Here is a 16,907-nt window from a genome sequence, read left to right on the forward strand (position 1 = left end):
GGCGGAGCCTCGGGGGCCGCCTTTGCTCCACCTCCTTGGCGCGTGCGCTCGCTGGGGCCCAGATCTAAGCCGTCCGGTAGCGGCTACCGACCGCGCAGGCGCATTGATGCCGTCGCTCTAGTTCCCTTAGTAACCATTTGGCGTCCTCTACCAGCTCAGTGGGAACTACCTAGTAAAGATGGAACCACAGAATCAGGAACCTGACCTCAAGCCGATTTACCACCAGTTGCTGAGTCCGCTGTCGATCTTCCCCAGGAAGGCGACGCCTCCCGAGCCTCCGAAACGCAGCTCTCCAGATGTCTCGGCTTTGCAATCCATCCCGCTTGCAAAGCTGAAAGTGGGGCCGCTGTGCCGCCAGGTGTCCAAGCGGCTAGCAAACAGCGGGAGGGCGGCGCGGGTAACTACCGAGGACCGACTTTGTCTCACCGAGGTTATCCTAGAGGAGCTGAAGTGCAACTGGCGGGAACCTCCAATAGAACCCATTCTGAACTATGAAAACAACCAGAAGCTGCGGAAGCGGCTGGAGTCCTATGTGCTGATCTGCAGTGAGCAGCTCTTCATACGCTACCTGCACCTGCTGGTGACTCTGCCGACCTCTAGAAGGGTCTTCACTGAGTCAGCCACCCTCAGCCGGTTGGCGGTCAACCTTGCCAGGGATTGCACAATCTTCCTCACCAGTCCCGATGTCTATCGCTGCCTGCTGGCTGATTTTCAGACCCTGCTGAATTTAAAGCGCACCCAGGGAGACATATTCAAGTTGCGTCCCCCTGCCAGTCCCCCTGGAACTTTCAAGCTCTGTCCAATCCCTTGGCCTCACAGCACTGGCTTAGACCAAGTGCCATGCACTAGCCTCAACCTGAACTACCTTGTTCAACTCAGCCGCCCATATGATTTCCCCAGTGAGCCCGAACCTGATCCAATGCAAGAGTTGAGATCCATCCCCCAGCTGAAGAGTAGACAGCAGCTCCTCTGGGTGCCCTTCATGATAAAAGAAAAAGAAATTGAAGGGAGATCCTCACAGATGGTACCACTGCCTAGCCATTCTCCTCCCAGCAGTGAGATTCCCCCCTTCCCCACCTCACCAGTCCAGCCCTGGCTCCAAAGGGGCCAGTCCATGCCCTGTCTTTGTGAGGGGTGGAGTCTGGCAGATGAGTTGGGCCTTCTTCCTCTCTCCCCTCATCCCCTCACCCCACTGATCTTGGCTTCAGAGAGTAAACCACTGCCATTCCGGGACATAGTGGCTGAGGATCTGAAGCAAAAGATGAAGATCATGACAATGGAGTGGAGTCGATACTCACTGCTGGACTCCGGCCTGCCCCCTCTGGTCAGGGTCCTCACCCGGCGCCTATCTGCCCAGCAGCACATAGAGGAACTGCAGCAAATGCTGAAGAACCTGCAGGAGGAAGAAGCCTCTGGAAAGTGGGATCTCCTACCCCCAAGAGTCACTCCACTCCAGCCACAGCCAGTCACTGTTACTTTGAAGGTACAGGATCAAGTCGTAGTCCAGGTAGCTACTGTGCAACTCTCTGAAAGATACTTTTCTGACTCTTTCCACCTCGAGGGGGCCGGACTCCTCTACAACCATCTGACTGGGGAACTGGATGGTAAGGCCATCAAAGAAATGGACGCTGATCGTCTTATTGGGAACACCACCAAAGAGATATACAAGGAATTGATAAGCCGAGTCTCTACTGGTCACTTCTCTTTTGAAGACGCATCCCAAATTGAGCCATCAGCAGATAAAGATTGGTCCTCCTACTTGGCCTCATCTCTTCTACACCAAGATAAACATATGTCATTCATCAACCAAAATCTGGTTGGGTTTTACTCCAGAAGAGCAAGCGCTCAGCAGCTGTTCTCTGAAAAGACGCCTTCTCTCACACTACTCCAAAGGCACAAAAGCTGGGACAAGCGACTGAACAAGGGTGCATGGATAAACTGGATGAAACCCTCTGTGTCTGCAGATGACTACTTCAAGTACCTCGCCAGTCAGGAGTCAGATTTCCTCCATGTCATCTTCCAAATGTATGAAGAGGAGGCTCCTGTGGAGATACCAACCCCCGTCAAAGAGTCCCTAGATATTCAGCAACCCCCTCCCCTGATACAATATGAAGAAGACCTAGAGTTTGTGCCAGGAATGTGGGACTGGAACTCAGTGATAGAGGACAGCTCAAGACTTGGGAAAGCCCACTTCCTAAGCTTGCAGCAGCGTCTAGAACAACTGTGGGTCATGCTGGAAGTGCCTGAACAGAGTCGGTTAGACATGGTCATCAAGTACAGCTCTAATGCACGCCTGCAGCAACTACCAGCATTGATCAGGGCTTGGGAGCGGGTCCTGAAGCCCATTCAGAAGCGGGAGTTGTTGCTAGGGAGACTGGAGTGGTTTGAGCGACAAGCCTCCGACCCCAATCGCTTCTACCAAAAGCCCGATTTGTTGCTGAATCGATTCCTGGAGGAGAATCGGTTCCGTAGCTATATCCAAAAGAAGCTCAGTCAAGTGGAATCTTGTTTGATTCCCTTGCTGGAAAAGATAGAGTCAGTCTTTGGTGAGCCAGTGACCTTCAAGGGACGGAGCTATCTGGAGAAGATGAAGCAGGACAAAGTGGAGATGCTCTACTGGCTCCAGCAGCAGCGGCGGATTCGCAATCTGATCCGGACCCAGAAAACCATCCGCCAATCATCCATGTCCACAAGGAACAACAGCCAGGCTTTGATGGCCCCTGAGAACACTCCCATTACTCATTAAGGGAGCCAAGTGACCTCAAACCCTTCCTCACCCCCACATAGATCTCACAATGCCTTTGGGAGAAATATAGATTATCTTCAAAAGAGATTGAGCTTCTTTTTCTTGATAATCTAAATAAAAGGATCCCCCAAGTTGGTATCCCCATACATGTCAACCGTCCTGCACAATACAACCAAAATCCCATATCAGATGGAGTTCATTATAATAGACGTCAGACAGAGCAAGCATGATCATTAAAATAAGTCCGTGACTCTCCCACAACATTGACTTGGCTGATTAGAGCTCCAGATCACTCTTGTTTAGCATAACAATTAAGTGTTTAGCAATAGCATAACATTTAATTGCTAGGGCTCTGGAATTAACAGATGTATGTAAACCCTGCCTGTATGACTTAGGGTAAGTCACCTAACTTCTCTGTGAGGAGCTGGGTCCATGTTGTCACTTCTGGTGCTTGCACATTGTTGGCAGGGCTGAAGCGTTCTTTATTAGATTTTTACCTGTTAATAAAATCACTTGGTATATCAAGGTGTATACTGAAGAGTATGTTTCCGGGGTCAGAGATACAGCCTAGTGGTTAAGAAGACAACTGCTCTTGCAGAGAACTGGAGTTGGATTCCCAGCAACCACCTGTAACTCCAGCACCTGACACCCCTAGCCTCTGTGGGCACCTGCACATAGCACACAATGCACAATTTAAAATAAGCAAATGATAAAAAGTAAGTTTCCTTCCTACCTTCAACTGTCAGTTTCCTTCCTTACAAAACAATTGTTATCAGTTTCTGTATTTAACAAGTTTCGTTGAGGCATCTACAAAGTGTTAAATGCTCAAACTGTATGTGGCTTTCCTCTTTGTTCTTTTTGGTTTGTTTTTAGTTGATTGGTTGGTTTTGTTTTGGATAGGGTCTCACTATGTAGTAGACCAGGCTGGGCTCAAACTCACAAAGATCTATCTGCCTTCCTCTGCCTCCTGAGTGCTGGGATTATTGGAGGTGTGTACCACCACATATAGCCTTTACTTGTTTTTCTTGTTGCTATGATAAGATACCTGAACAAAAAGTCACTTTACAGAAGGAAAGGTTTGTTTTGTCCTCAGTTCCAGGGAATACAGTCCACCATGGAGGGGAGGTATAATGACAGCCACGGGATGGTCACATTTCATCTGCAAAGGGGAATGCTGAATATGGGCAAGTTCCTCCCCCTCTTCCTCCCCCTCCCCTTCTCTTCCTCCTCCTCTTCCTCCTCTCCCTCCTCCCCTTCTCTTCCTCCTCCCCCTCCCCTTCTCTTCCTCTTCCTCTTCCTCCTCTTCTTTCTCCCCCTTCTCTTCCTCCTCCTCTTCCTCCTTTTCTTTTTTTTCTTCTCCCCTTCCTCCTCTTCTTCTTCTCCTTTTTCTTCTCTCTCTCTTCTTTATTTTTTGAGATAGGGTTTCACTATGTAGTCCTGGCCATCTTGAAACTGACCATACAGACCAGGCTAGATTCAAACTCATAAAGATCCTCCGGCCTCTGACTCCTGAGTATTGGGATTAAAGGTGGGTACCACCATGGCCGGCCTATCTTCTTTCTTTTTAAGCAATCTTGGACTCTCATCGATGAAACAATGCTACCACATTTAGTATTGCCCCCTTCCACTTCAATCTAATCTAGATACTCCATCGGACATGTTCAGAGACTTGTCTCGTAGGTGACTTTAGATTCTGTCAAGTTAACCATATTAGGGATGATGCTATCAGTGAGTGAAATAAGGATGTTTTTCTTTTGTTCATATTCCACTTGGAATAAACAGGTTACAAACATGGCACTAAGCACATAGAATAAAAAAATGTTAGATGGTGGTGAGTACTGTGGGAAAAAGAAAAGTGGTAAGGAAAGGGGGAAATTAAAGGTGAGCACCTTACTGAGCCCAAGCCTGCTCCACAATCTCTCCCAGAATTCCTCACGCCTCACCACACCCCGGAATTCCCTGACACTGCCCTCCATCCCCGTGGGCATCAGCAACATGGCTGTTGGGGACATGAGTTCCATGCTCACCAGCTTGGCTGAAGAGAACAAGTTTTTAAACATGATGACCTAGAGGCTCCTGGCTCCTGGCACAGCAGACCTGAGCAACGTTAACTTCTTGGAGTACGAGGGTCTAATCTAGTCTCCTTGTCCAAATGTGTTAATTAGGCCTGAGAGGGTTGGGAAGTGGCTGGTTCAGACTTGCACATATTTTAAGAAAAGATTTAGGGGCATCCTCTCCGCTGTTCGGCCTATTTTTTGGGACACTCAAAAAGTCATATTTGGAAAGAAACTCGTTTACATGAAGCTTGCCAGTCTTTGGTGTCTATGAGATTACTAGGTTCTGGCTTTTTCGCCTCTATTATTCAGTTAATGAGAGAATACTTTGGCCAAGGGCTTTCTAAGTACATGCCCAAAGAGGGGAGGGGAGCCACTTTGGGTTTGAATCTGAGACCATGCTGGATACTCTCTCTTCTGAGAAGATCGGTTTGCCATTCTACCACCTGCGAGGAAAAGGGATCACTGCTTCCCCTGGATGCATCCATGAAGTTCGCCAAGGTTGCTCCCCACAGAGGAGGAAGGTGCAACCCCTGGGATATCATGGCGTCTCCTCAGTTACTGCTAGCATCTCCACTCCTTAGGCAGGGTAGGACCAGCAGATTTCCTGAGTGGAGAAGAATTAGTAAAACACATATTTTACTATGGGGGTGGGGGGCTCTCCTGGCCTGTTTACAGTGTTCTGAAGTGTACAGTGAAGCCCTCCCAGGAAGAGGACTTGTGTCTACATACTTGGGGTTTCTGTGGACTAGGAATGGACAGGGCCTCAAGGTGAAAGAGTCCTTCCCCAGGCAAAGGAGGCCGTGTGTTTACCCGCTTCTGTTTCTCCAGTGCACTATCTGACCACTCTCCCGTGGGAGATTCTAGGGCTCCTCCACACAGTGCTGGTGGCCAGCAGTCAGTACTGAACCACCACATGCAGCCTCTGTACTTTCTGGTCTCCTGACCTCTCTGGCACCGACCTGTGATGACATGCATGATGTTTGTGGTTGGGCGGGAGGGTGAAGGGATTGATTCTTGGACTTTGAGGAACTCTGGACTGAATTTGCTTGTTCAGTATGGCCTGGCCCCAGATAAGAAATGATATATGGAAACTGACTCCAAAAAGAATCAGTCCAGAGCGCACTGCAGGGTGGAACCATGACTCTTCCCACACACATGTCCACATCCCAGACCTGTCCCTCTGAGTTCATAGAAACTTTGCCAAACCAAACCTCACCACTCAGAGCTTCCTTCTGGCCGTGGCCTTGGCTGCAGTGAGGAACTTCTTAACAGAGTCTGGACCCCCTGTGTCCCGGGGCAGCAAACTTCTCTGTTTACAATCCAGAGACAGGACCAACTCTAAATGACAGCTCTGGGCCATGCCCATGGGTCTCTGGTTCTCATGGTGTGGGCTCACTGCCTGGCATAGACCCCAGCTCCCCTTTCTCTATCTGTATCTATTTTGTGTAGACATCGTCATGCCTGAATATACTGTGGATGAATCGTCCAGCCAAATTTATATTGCCAAACATTTTTAGCTTTTTCTACATGCTATAAATTGAGATGACACGCTCAACTTGTAAATAAGTCTTTTTTTGTACATTAAAAATAATTTTTTCATAAAAAAAAAAAAGGTGAGCACCTTTTAATTAAGGTTGTCAGTGTAGACCTCACTCAGAAGACAAGATTTGAGCAAAGGGAGAAGGTGAAAAGTAAAGCCTACAGACATCAGGGAGAGCTTTCCTGGCAGCCATTGAGGAACTGGCTCCAAATCAGAGATGCTCACAAAGCTCCAGGAACAGCAGGTGGCCAAGGAAGAGATGGACCAGAAAAGGTTATTAAAGGTGCCAAAAAGTAGGACCAGAGAGGTGACTCAGTGGTTATGAGCACTTACTGCTCTTCCACAGGACCCAAGTTCAGGTCCTAGCATATCAGATGGCTTACAACCGCCTGTAACTCTAGTTCCTGGGACCCAATGACCTCTGGCTTTCTTGGGCATCAGGCATGCACACACTGCTCATAAATTCATGTACATGCACGAGTGTGCGTGCACATGCACACACACACAAGTCTTTAAAAATATGTCTTTTTTTAAAATGCCGAAAGGTAAACTAGACTATGTGAGGCCTGATAGGCCATTGTAGACACTGTTTCAGAGACAGCCTACGCAGGTAGGAAGCATGCATGTGTGCATTATGTGTGCAAGTACTTACAGCCACACCAGTTGGAAAGAGGCATACCTGTTTTCTTAAGTACCCTAGGTTTGTTCAATATATATGTGGCAGGTAGACCTGCATTGGAAACCAGCCTGGTCTATGTAACAAGTTCGAGGTCATTCAGGGCTACATCATAATATCCTGTCTCAAAAATAATTTTACTGTTATCTTTAGGACTTAATTAGAGAGTTGAACTTATTAAATCCCTGCATATGATTTTTGGAACATTGTTTTTGATCGAAATGTCCAGTAACAAGGAACTAATTAAATAAAATATACACACAGAAGATTACTATATAGCGGGCAAAAGAGAGAAGCAGTGGTGATGTAGAGAGTTCTAGGCCAGCCTGGACTACATGGGTGGAAGGAGAAAAATGACTCCCACAAATTGTTCTTTGGCCTCCATGAGCACAACTCTCTCTCTCTCTCTCTCTCTCTCTCTCTCTCTCTCTCTCTCTCTCTCACACACACACACACACACACACACACACACATCTCACACACACACACACACACATCTCACACACACACACATCTCACGCACACACACACACACATCTCACACACACACACACACACACGCACGCACGCACGCACACACGCACTTCTTTTTTTCTGAAACCAGAGGCCAATTTTAAGTCCTCCATTTTGTTTTGTGGACAGAGTCTCTCACTGGCCTGAGGCTCACCCAGTAGATGAGGTTCAATTTTCCAACGATCTTTATCTCCCTAGCCCATGCCCAGCTTTTTAGACAAGTGCTGGAGATTAAACTCAGGTCTACATGTTTACACAGCAAAGCTTTACCAAGTGAGCTGTCCTCCAGCCCTGGATTTTCATATTTCGTGTGATTAAAAGCTTTTCAGTTTTGTAAAATATCAATGTCTTTTGTCCTCCCCCATTTTTTTTTGTCAGTGTCTCGCTATGTCTCCCTGACTAGTCTGGAACTCATTGTGTAGACCAGGCTAGCCTCAGAGTTGTAGACATCTGCCTGTCTCTGCTCCCGAGTGATAAGATCAAAGGTTTATGCTATCACATCCAGCTTACTACTTTTTTTGTTAAGGCTGTCATAATGAAACCTTTTAATATGTTTGCTTACTTTTTATTTCTTTTATTTTTTAAATGATTTATTTATTTTATGTATAAAAGTACACTGTAGCTGTCTTCAGACACACCAGAAGAGGGCATCAGATCTCATTACAGATGGTTGTGAGCCACCATGTGGTTGCTGGGATTTGAACTCAGGACCTCTAGAAGAGCAGTCAGTGCTCTTAACCTCTGAGCCATCTCTCCAGCCCCTATTTCTTTTATTTTTGAGATTATAATGTAATTACATTTCTCCCTTCCCTTTCCTCCCTCCTAACCCTCCCATGGAATTCTTTGCTCTCTTTCAAACTCGTCACATCTTCTTTCACTGTATTATTATATACTTATTTGTGTGTGTGTGTAGATTCCTAAATATGATCTGCTCGGTCTGCATTATGTTATCTGTTTTACTGGCCTTATTGTTTATTTTTGGGTCTCTCTATTTTACAGCTCTGGCTATCCTGAACCTGGCCATGTAGTTCAGTCTATCCTCAAATTCACCGAGACCCACCTGCCTCTGCCTCTGCCTCTGCCTCCCAAGTGCTGGGATTAAAAGCGTGCACCGCCACACCTTGCTGAATAGTGTATCTATGTTTTTAGGGCTGACTATTTAGTGATAGACAACCAGTTGGTGTGCTTTTCCTTGGGAAAGACTATTTCTTTCTCCCCCGCCCCAGTCTCAGCATTCCTTCCTTTTCTGTGGGTGTATATATATAGGGCTGAGGCCTTGGGGCTTTCTTCTATTTACTTACCTGTCTGATAGCATCATCCTTGTTCAGTTTATGTTTAAGAAGTCATGGTGGTGAGATTAATGATGTAGTTTCTGAGGTTACTAGAAGACACAGTCTCACAGAAAACACTCTGATCCTCTGGTTCTTACAACCTTTTTACCCCCTCTTCCAAAATATTCCCCGAGCCTTCGGCTGCAGAGTGTTTTGTAAATGGATCCATTGGAATACATCCCTACCCTACTCTCCACCTTTATTGGCTGTGATTTTCTGTTTACTCTCCATCCTTTGCAAAGAGAAGTCTCCTTACTGAGGGTTCAAACTACATTCTGCAGGCATAAAGACAAATGTCTCGCTTGTCATTAGGGATCATACTGATTTAGTAAAGCAATGGCTTCGAATTCTCCCGCAGGATCCCAGACTTCACTAGCCCTGAGTAGTCATCTAAGTTTCCCATTCCAGGCATGGTTTGCCTCTTGTTCATCAGGCCTTAAGCCAATTAGAGGGCTTTTGGTTATCACCAAGGTATACATGCCACCATGGCACCCTTAGGGTCATTGCGCCATGCCAAGCATAGGTGTCATAGTGGATAGGACTGCTGGTTGCCTCCCTCCTGTGGAAGCTTGAATGAATCTTTCTAATACAGCGTGACAGCGGGTCCTCAGGAAGGAGGCGTTCCTGTCTTTCCCACCAACAGGGACTTACTTTCCACCTCTGAAGGGGGATGAAGAGCAATAGGCTGTATTTTTCATTTTTATTTTTACTTGTTTTGGTTTTTCAAGACAGGGTTTCTCTGTGTGTAGCCCTGGATAGCCTGGAACTTACTCTGTAGATCAGGCTAGCCTAAAACTTGGAGATCTACCTGCTTGTGCCTCCAAGTGCTAGGATTAAAGGTGTATGACACTGCTGCCTGACTAGATGTATTTTTTTTAATGATTAGTTAAACTTTTGTAACTTTGTACTGTATTAATCAGGGTTCTCAAAAGGAGCAGAACTTAGAGAATAAATTTATATATTTATGTCTATATCTACATATATAGGTAACTAGATGATAGATAGACAGACAAAAAATTATTAGAATGGCTTTACAAAATGTCCAACAACTTCTAGCTAGTATAGCAATGCTTGTCTATCAATGGAAGGTTCAAGAATCCAGTACTTGTTCAGTCCATGAGGCCAATGTCTCAGCTGATCCTTAATGTACATTAGAATCCGGAAGAAGTAGGCTCTAATGCCAGCAAGAGTGAAGGCAAGCAGGCAAAGAGAAAGGCTTCCTTCTTCCATGTCCTTTTTATAGGCCGGAGCAGAAGGTATGGCCCAGATTTGAGGTAGATCCACCCACCTGAAAAGATTTGCATGAAAAATGTGTCTTCCCAAATCAAAGATCCGGATTAGAAGCGGATCTTCCCACTTCAATGATTCCTCACACATGCACCCAGTCATTTTAGGGTTTTAATTAATTCCAGATGTAGTCAAGGTGGAATCCAAGACCAGCCATCACAGATATTTAAGGACATCAAGAATATCTTAGAGCTAAGTGTATTGAGTATAAAATTTTAGTCACAGTCCCAGAGAGGCAGAGGCAGATGGATTTTTCGAGGTCAAGTCTAGCCTTGTTTATACACTGAGTTCCAGGACAGCCAGGGCTACGTAGACAGACTCCGTCTCAAAAAAAAGGAGGGGGGATACCTTTAAGGCGGGGGGGGGGGGGAGGGTGGACTACACAGATCAGGCAGTGAAACAGTGCTTATCTGGTGTGCAGGTTTGGATCCAACTGTCAGTCTTGCAAAAATACTTAACTGAATGAATAGATGTCTTAGCTCTGGAGCTAAGAAAATGCTTCAGAAGGTAAAAGCACTACCTATAGAAGTCTAACAGTTCAGTCCCCAGGACCCAAGCAATGGGTCAGCCAGCTTGGAGAAATCAGGCAATGGCAGAAATAAAAGAGACCATACCTTGGCAAGGTAGAAGGCAAAAGCTGACACCCAACAGTCATCCTCTGACCTTCATATCTTGGAGCTGAACATGGTGGCACATGCCCATGACCCCAAGCACTTGGGAGACTGAGGCAAGAGAATCATGGGCAACAAGTTGAAAACCAGCCTGAACTGGCTACTTAGTGAGAACCTATCTGAAAAATGGGGGCAGGGTAGGCCAGGGATGGAGCTCAGACACAGAGTCTGACCTAGTAGCAGAGGCCTGTAACCTTAGCTACTTAGGCTTCTGAAGGGAGAGGTTTGCAAGTCCAGTATCTTCCCAGACTACAGAATGGGTTCAAGGCAAGAGGGCTGCCAAGAAGCTTGCCTGAGAATTCCAAGTTCAACTGTACCTATAAGGTAAAAACCCTATTTAGAGAGAGAGAGAGAGAGAGAGAGAGAGAGAGAGAGAGAGAGAGGAGGACACATCCTGAGCCTGAGCCCCGAGCCCTGAGCCCCGAGCCCCGAGCCCCAAGTCCATTTCACTGAATTTCCCATGTGGTTCTAGATCTATCATAGCTTTGGAGTTTTGTTTCTTATCTCCAAGTTGTCCAATTTCATCTTTTTATATGAGTGTTGATAGCTAAAGAAGCCACTTTATACTAGGCATTCATTTTTGTACCCACCAGCCATTTATCTCTGACTCCAATCCCTGGAAGAGAAGTTCCCAGTAACCCAGACTCAGTGACTCTCCCCACTCATTCAAAAATGTGCAGCTATGACTAGCTACTTGCTATGATATGACTAACAGCTTTTTGTTGTTGTTGATGTTTCGGTTGTTTCTGTAACTTGCTTACACGGATACCCACAGATTGCTGTGAGCTGCTTTAATCACTCGCCCTGGCAGAACAGAACAATTTTTTTTTTCTTTTTCTTTTTTTTTTTTTTCGGAGCTGGGGACTGAACCCAGGGCCTTGCGCTTGCTAGGCAAACACTCTACCACTGAGCTAAAGCCCCAACCCCAGAACAGAACAATTTTTACTAGCTTGTATAGCTATTGAAGCCCTTCCCTGTATCATTCCTTCATGGCAATCTCAAATTTGACTCAGAGATTGGTCATCCTCATGGCAGCTAATCAGTCAATCTGCTAATTATAATTGGACTGGGTCTATGGCCTTTCCCCAGGGGCCACAAACTCTGTAACATCTTTCCCATAAAGAAACTCAAGAGCTTTCTCTAAAAGGAGAAACCCATGTCGGCCTAGTTTATTGTTTCATGGTATGTTATTCTTACTCAAGGTTTTGATTTCTTTAACCTTTAAAAAATTTAAAATTTGTTTTATGTGTATAGGTGTTTGGATGCCTGTCTACACATGTGTAGTGTCAGAAATGAGCATTGAATACCCCGACTGGAGTTACAGGTGGTTGAGCTGCATGTGAGAGCTGAGAACTAAACCAGGGTCCTTTCCAAGAGCAGCAGGTGCCCTTACCCAGCAAGCCATCTCTGCAGGCCCCGAGGTTTTGACTTTTATTTTTTCGGTTTGTCAGAGCTCGTTCTATATTCACACTCTATTGATCCTGTTGATAGGTCTGGTAGGTCTCATATCCATCAAATCAGTGTCTGCCTGCCGGCGCTTTGCCAACGGCAGCATGCTTTCCATAATGGACTCTCCGTTAAATCTCATGTTTCCCTTAAAGCAGAGAAAATCCATGAGTCTTTGTTTTTGACACGGAGTTGCCTGTAGCTCAGGCTAGCCCAGCAGTAGTTCTGTAGCCCAGGGTGGCCTCAGACTACTTCTTCTTCGCCAACTCCTCCTTTTTTTTTTTTTTTTTTTTTTTGAGACAGCTTCTCTCTGTGTGGTCCTGGCGGTTCCAGAAGTCCTTATGTAGTTCATGATCACCTCGAACTCACAGAGATCCCGGTGTGTGTGCTACCACATCTCAATTTTTTTTTTAAAGATTTATTCATTTATTATATATAAGTACACTGTAGCTGTCTTCAGACACACCAGAAGAGGGAGGGCATCGGATCTCTTTACAGATGGTTGTGAGCCACCATGTGGTTGCTGGGAATTGAACTCAGGACCTCTGGAAGAGCAGTCGGGTGCTCTTAACCGCTGAGCCATCTCTCCAGCCCCACATCTCAAATTTTTAATCTTTTCTTTTCTTTCTCTCTCTTTTTAGGGGAGAGTGTGAATGTGGTTCCCCACTACAAAAAATTATGCAGTCAAGTTTCCCACGTTTGGGGAAATTGCATGGGTCTGCACATTCAGAGTGGAAGCTTCAAATTCTAATCTTCAGGTTCAAGGAGTTCCAGGGCTTCTAACACCGGATGGTGCAGGATCCAATCTCAACAGTGTCACCTTGTGACAGTGAGGAGTCATAGCAGCAGTGGACTTCCAGATTCCACTTGCTCCACCTGAAGGAGCAAACGTCTAACTAAGTGAAAGACTACGAATTGTGGGAAATTTAGAAGTGGGAAGGAAGGGAGGATCCTCAAGATAAAGATATACTAGCCAGCAGACACTTAACTAAAAACCACTAAGTGATGTAAGCCGAGCACAGAAAGGCAAGCTATTGGTCACACACTTGTTCTAAAGCAACTGAACTCAGATCCTGAGAGTAGAATGATGGCTACCAGAGCAGGGGTGGGGGCAAAGCGGCAATGGGGCAAAGCAGGGGCGGTGTAGAGGGTGTGGAGGGTCAGAGCAGGGGATGGGGGGTGCGGGAGGAGCTGTGGGAAAATGAAAACAAAAGTTGTGAAGCTTTAAGCATCCTACAAAGGTTGTGTCTAGATTTCTTTAGAAGGTTAGGAAGGTTAAGCTTCTAGAATTTTTTCCCTTTGAGGTCTATTATGGCTAATAAATGCTGTGTATTTCTACAGACCAAAGAAGAATAAATCTCAAATGTTCTCATCCCCCAAACATCAAACATTTGAGTTGATATATAGGCTAATAGCTTGATTTAATCATTCTGTATTATATCAAAATTATAAATTCACTTTGCATTTTACAAGATATTTAACTATAATTTGTTTTTTTTTATTTCTCTTTTGAGCATGTGTATTCATGTGTGCACACGTTTGGCTAAAATTCCTTTCCTGAGGGTGATGAAGACAATGTCTATCTCGATGTCGACCCTGCTCCTAGGGTCCCAAAAGCAAACCAACACACTATCCCACCAAAGTACACTCTGCTGAACCAGAGTTTATCAGGCCTCCTTCAGATAATGGGTGAGAGGTTAAGTTAGGAGCACCTTAAAGTAGCCACCCTGGAATCTTTGCACCCAGCATGCATGAGACACATTAATTGCTATGAAATATAATGTGGCGGCAGCGGGGATAAGGAGTTACCTGGCAGACCCACACCAAGGTGTCCCCTGAGAAATCATGCCACCTGACAGACCTGGTATAAGGGAGGTTTGTTTGGGAAGGGAGGGGAGTGAGGAACTGGAGAAGGGGTAGAGACAGACAGAGCCATGAGGGCAGAGAAAGCAGGGATAGAGAAGGACAGAAAGAAGGACAGAAAGAGAGGCCAGACAGGAGCATGTGAAAACAGAGAGAGAAAGAGAGAGAGAGAGAGAGAGAGAGAGAGAGAGAGAGAGAGAGAGAGAGAGAGAAGTGAGAAGGGGGTAGGAGGTGGAGGGCATGGCTGCTGCAGCACCTGACTAGCACCTGGCAAGCAGTGGCAGCAGGTGATGAAGCAATGTCTTGCTAGGTCCCTATTGCTAGGTCCTTATTGCTAGATCCCCGGGAGGAGCCTAGAGGATTTGTAATGTAAGCCAACACGTATGGCTGTGTAGACGGAGCTCTGTTCCTAATCCTTCCTCAACCATATCCTCTAACCAGTGGTTCCCAACCTTCCTGAGGCTGCAACCCTTTAATACAGTTCCTTGTGTTGTGGTGAACCCCAGCCATAAAATTATTTTTGTTACTACTTTGTAACTGCAATTATGCTACTGTTCTGGATCATAGTGTAAATATCTGATATACAGGATATTGGGACCTGCAACCCCTGTGAAAAGGTCATTTAACTGCCAAATGAGTCTCAACCCATAAGTTGATTCTTTTCTTTTACTTTTTTTTTCCGGAGCTGGGGACCGAACCCAGGGCCTTGCGCTTCCTAGGCAAGCACTCTACCACTGAGCTAAATCCCCAACCCAACCCATAAGTTGAGAAGACTGCCATAGCCCTTCCCAGAGACCATGAATCCATGTGCAATTAGGATAGAATTGCAAACAACTGGTTGGAAGGATAGTGAATGCTCAGGTGAGGGTCTCATGCCTTGCCCCCTCCTTCCAAGAGGAACAGAACAGTTGAGAGCCAACAAGCCCAGCTGTGATGTTGGGGGTTGTGATGGTTTGTATAGGCTCCACCCAAAGAGTGGCACTATTAGAAGTGTGGCCCTGTTAGAGTAGGTGTCACTGTAGGTCTGGGCTTTAAGACCCTCCCCTAGTCTGGAAGCCAGTACTCTGCTAGCAGCCTTCAGATGAAGAAGTAGACCTCTCAGCTCCTCCTCCACCATGCCGGCCTGGATGCCACCATGTTGCTGCCTTGATGATAATGGACTGAATCTCTGAACCTGCAAGCCAGCCCCAATTCAGTGTTGCCCTTATAGGAATTGTCTTGGTCATGGTGTCTGTTCACAGCAGTAAACCCTGACTAAGAAAGAGGTTTTATGCACTGTGTATTCAGATGCTGATTGCTGTGCCCAGAGATCTGGTTGCAGTCTAGACATTGACATCATCATGATATTTGGAGCATCTCCGGTGTCAGTGATGTATGAAAATTCTTTTCCATTACCTTTGATTGATTAATAAAGAGCTGATTCAGACTAAAGAGAGGGAAGAAGAGAATAGGAGGAGACTTCCAATCCCAGTTAGGGGGCCAAGCAAAAAGAGAGAAGCAGAGAAGCAGAGAGGAAGAGGAGAAGGATCAGGAGCATTTGCCAGGAGTCGCCAGGAGGACACACATGGAACAGAGCAAGCCAGTAAAGGGCGTGGCTGGGAAGTAGGCAGCCATAGAGGGCTAGAATAGATGAGTATCTGACGGCATAGTGCCTGCAGCTTGTTAATAAAGCTATTAGGTCCCTGTGCCATTTATTCGGGAGCTAAAACAGGCTAGAAAAAGCATAGAAATGCCCTGTTATTTGAGAGCAAAAGGGTGAAGAAAAGCCCCCAGATTAACATCTTCAGTGTGGTGATTTTTGGAGCAGGCCCAGAAAAACACCTCAGGATGACGGCAGTTTGGCTCAGAGGATAGTCCTGTACGAGAACACCCTGAGTAGGCCAAAAGAAAACTTTGGATGTTATCCACCTCTCTCTCTCTCTCTCTCTCTCTCTCTCTCTCTCTCTCTCTCTCTCTCTCTTTGTGTGTGTGTGTGTGTGTGTGTGTGTGTGTGTGTGTGTGTGTGTGTGCACATATGGAGGCCAGAGGACAGCCTAGGATATCATCATCAGGAAAGCCATTCACCTCCTATGAAACAGGTTTTCTCACTAGCCTTGAACTCATTAATTAGGCTACACTGGATGATGAGTGGCCCACGAGCCCCAGGGATCCTCTTGCTTTTACCTCCAGGTAAAAGGATGACAGTGAGTGTCCCATATGTAGCTTTTTTAAAATGTGGGTGCTGGGGATTAAACTTAACTTATCAAGCTTGCAAGGCAAGTAAATGCCTTACCAACTAATACATCCCTTAGCTGGCCTTGGCAGTATATGCCTTTAACCTTAGCACAGTGAGACAGGTGAATCTCTATAAGTTCAAAGCCAGCCTGGTCTACATAGTGAGGCCCTGTTTTGAAGACAAACAAACCAAGAGAACTGTCTGAAAGACTTCAAATAATTCCTTCATACATACTTTGTACACTCTACACAGGTACAAAAGACTCCTGTGTCAAGGCTTATGTTAACAACTTTAGATAAGATACTCCTGGCAGCAGCTCCAGAGTAGTGAGCTGCAGATAATTTCTGCCTCTCCAATCCAAAACCAGTGGATTTTTGTATCCAAGCAGTTTATGGAAGATTCCCCTTTAGTAATAAAAGTCCTCCTTTCCCCTCTCCAGGTGTAACTGAGGCTTACAGAGAATGCACCTTGGTTTATGATTCATTTTTTATTCCCACATACAGTTTTTTTCTGGTCCAATTGATAATATATAATTTAGGCCCTGGGTTCGGTCCCCAGCTCC

The 16,907-nt window shown here is 45.9% G+C and overlaps 1 protein-coding gene across 1 annotated transcript; it reads left to right on the forward strand.

The window, feature by feature from the left end:
- Positions 1 to 134: 134 nt before the first annotated feature.
- Positions 135 to 2,831, forward strand: Ccdc87 (coiled-coil domain containing 87). The gene has a single exon (NM_001109527.2). The coding sequence runs from the start codon at positions 179 to 181 to the stop codon at positions 2,744 to 2,746; it is 2,568 nt and encodes an 855-aa protein (NP_001102997.1). The 5' UTR covers positions 135 to 178; the 3' UTR covers positions 2,747 to 2,831.
- Positions 2,832 to 16,907: the final 14,076 nt, after the last annotated feature.

The sequence above is a fragment of the Rattus norvegicus genome, chromosome 1 (genome assembly GCF_021556685.1).
Source record: "Rattus norvegicus strain SHRSP/BbbUtx chromosome 1, alternate assembly SHRSP_T2T, whole genome shotgun sequence".
NCBI lineage: Eukaryota > Metazoa > Chordata > Mammalia > Rodentia > Muridae > Rattus > Rattus norvegicus.

What these genes read in the sequence shown, in the direction of transcription:
- Ccdc87 (NM_001109527.2), top strand. Translation starts at nt 179, where the DNA reads ATGGAACCACAGAATCAGGAACCTGACCTCAAGCCGATTTACCACCAG.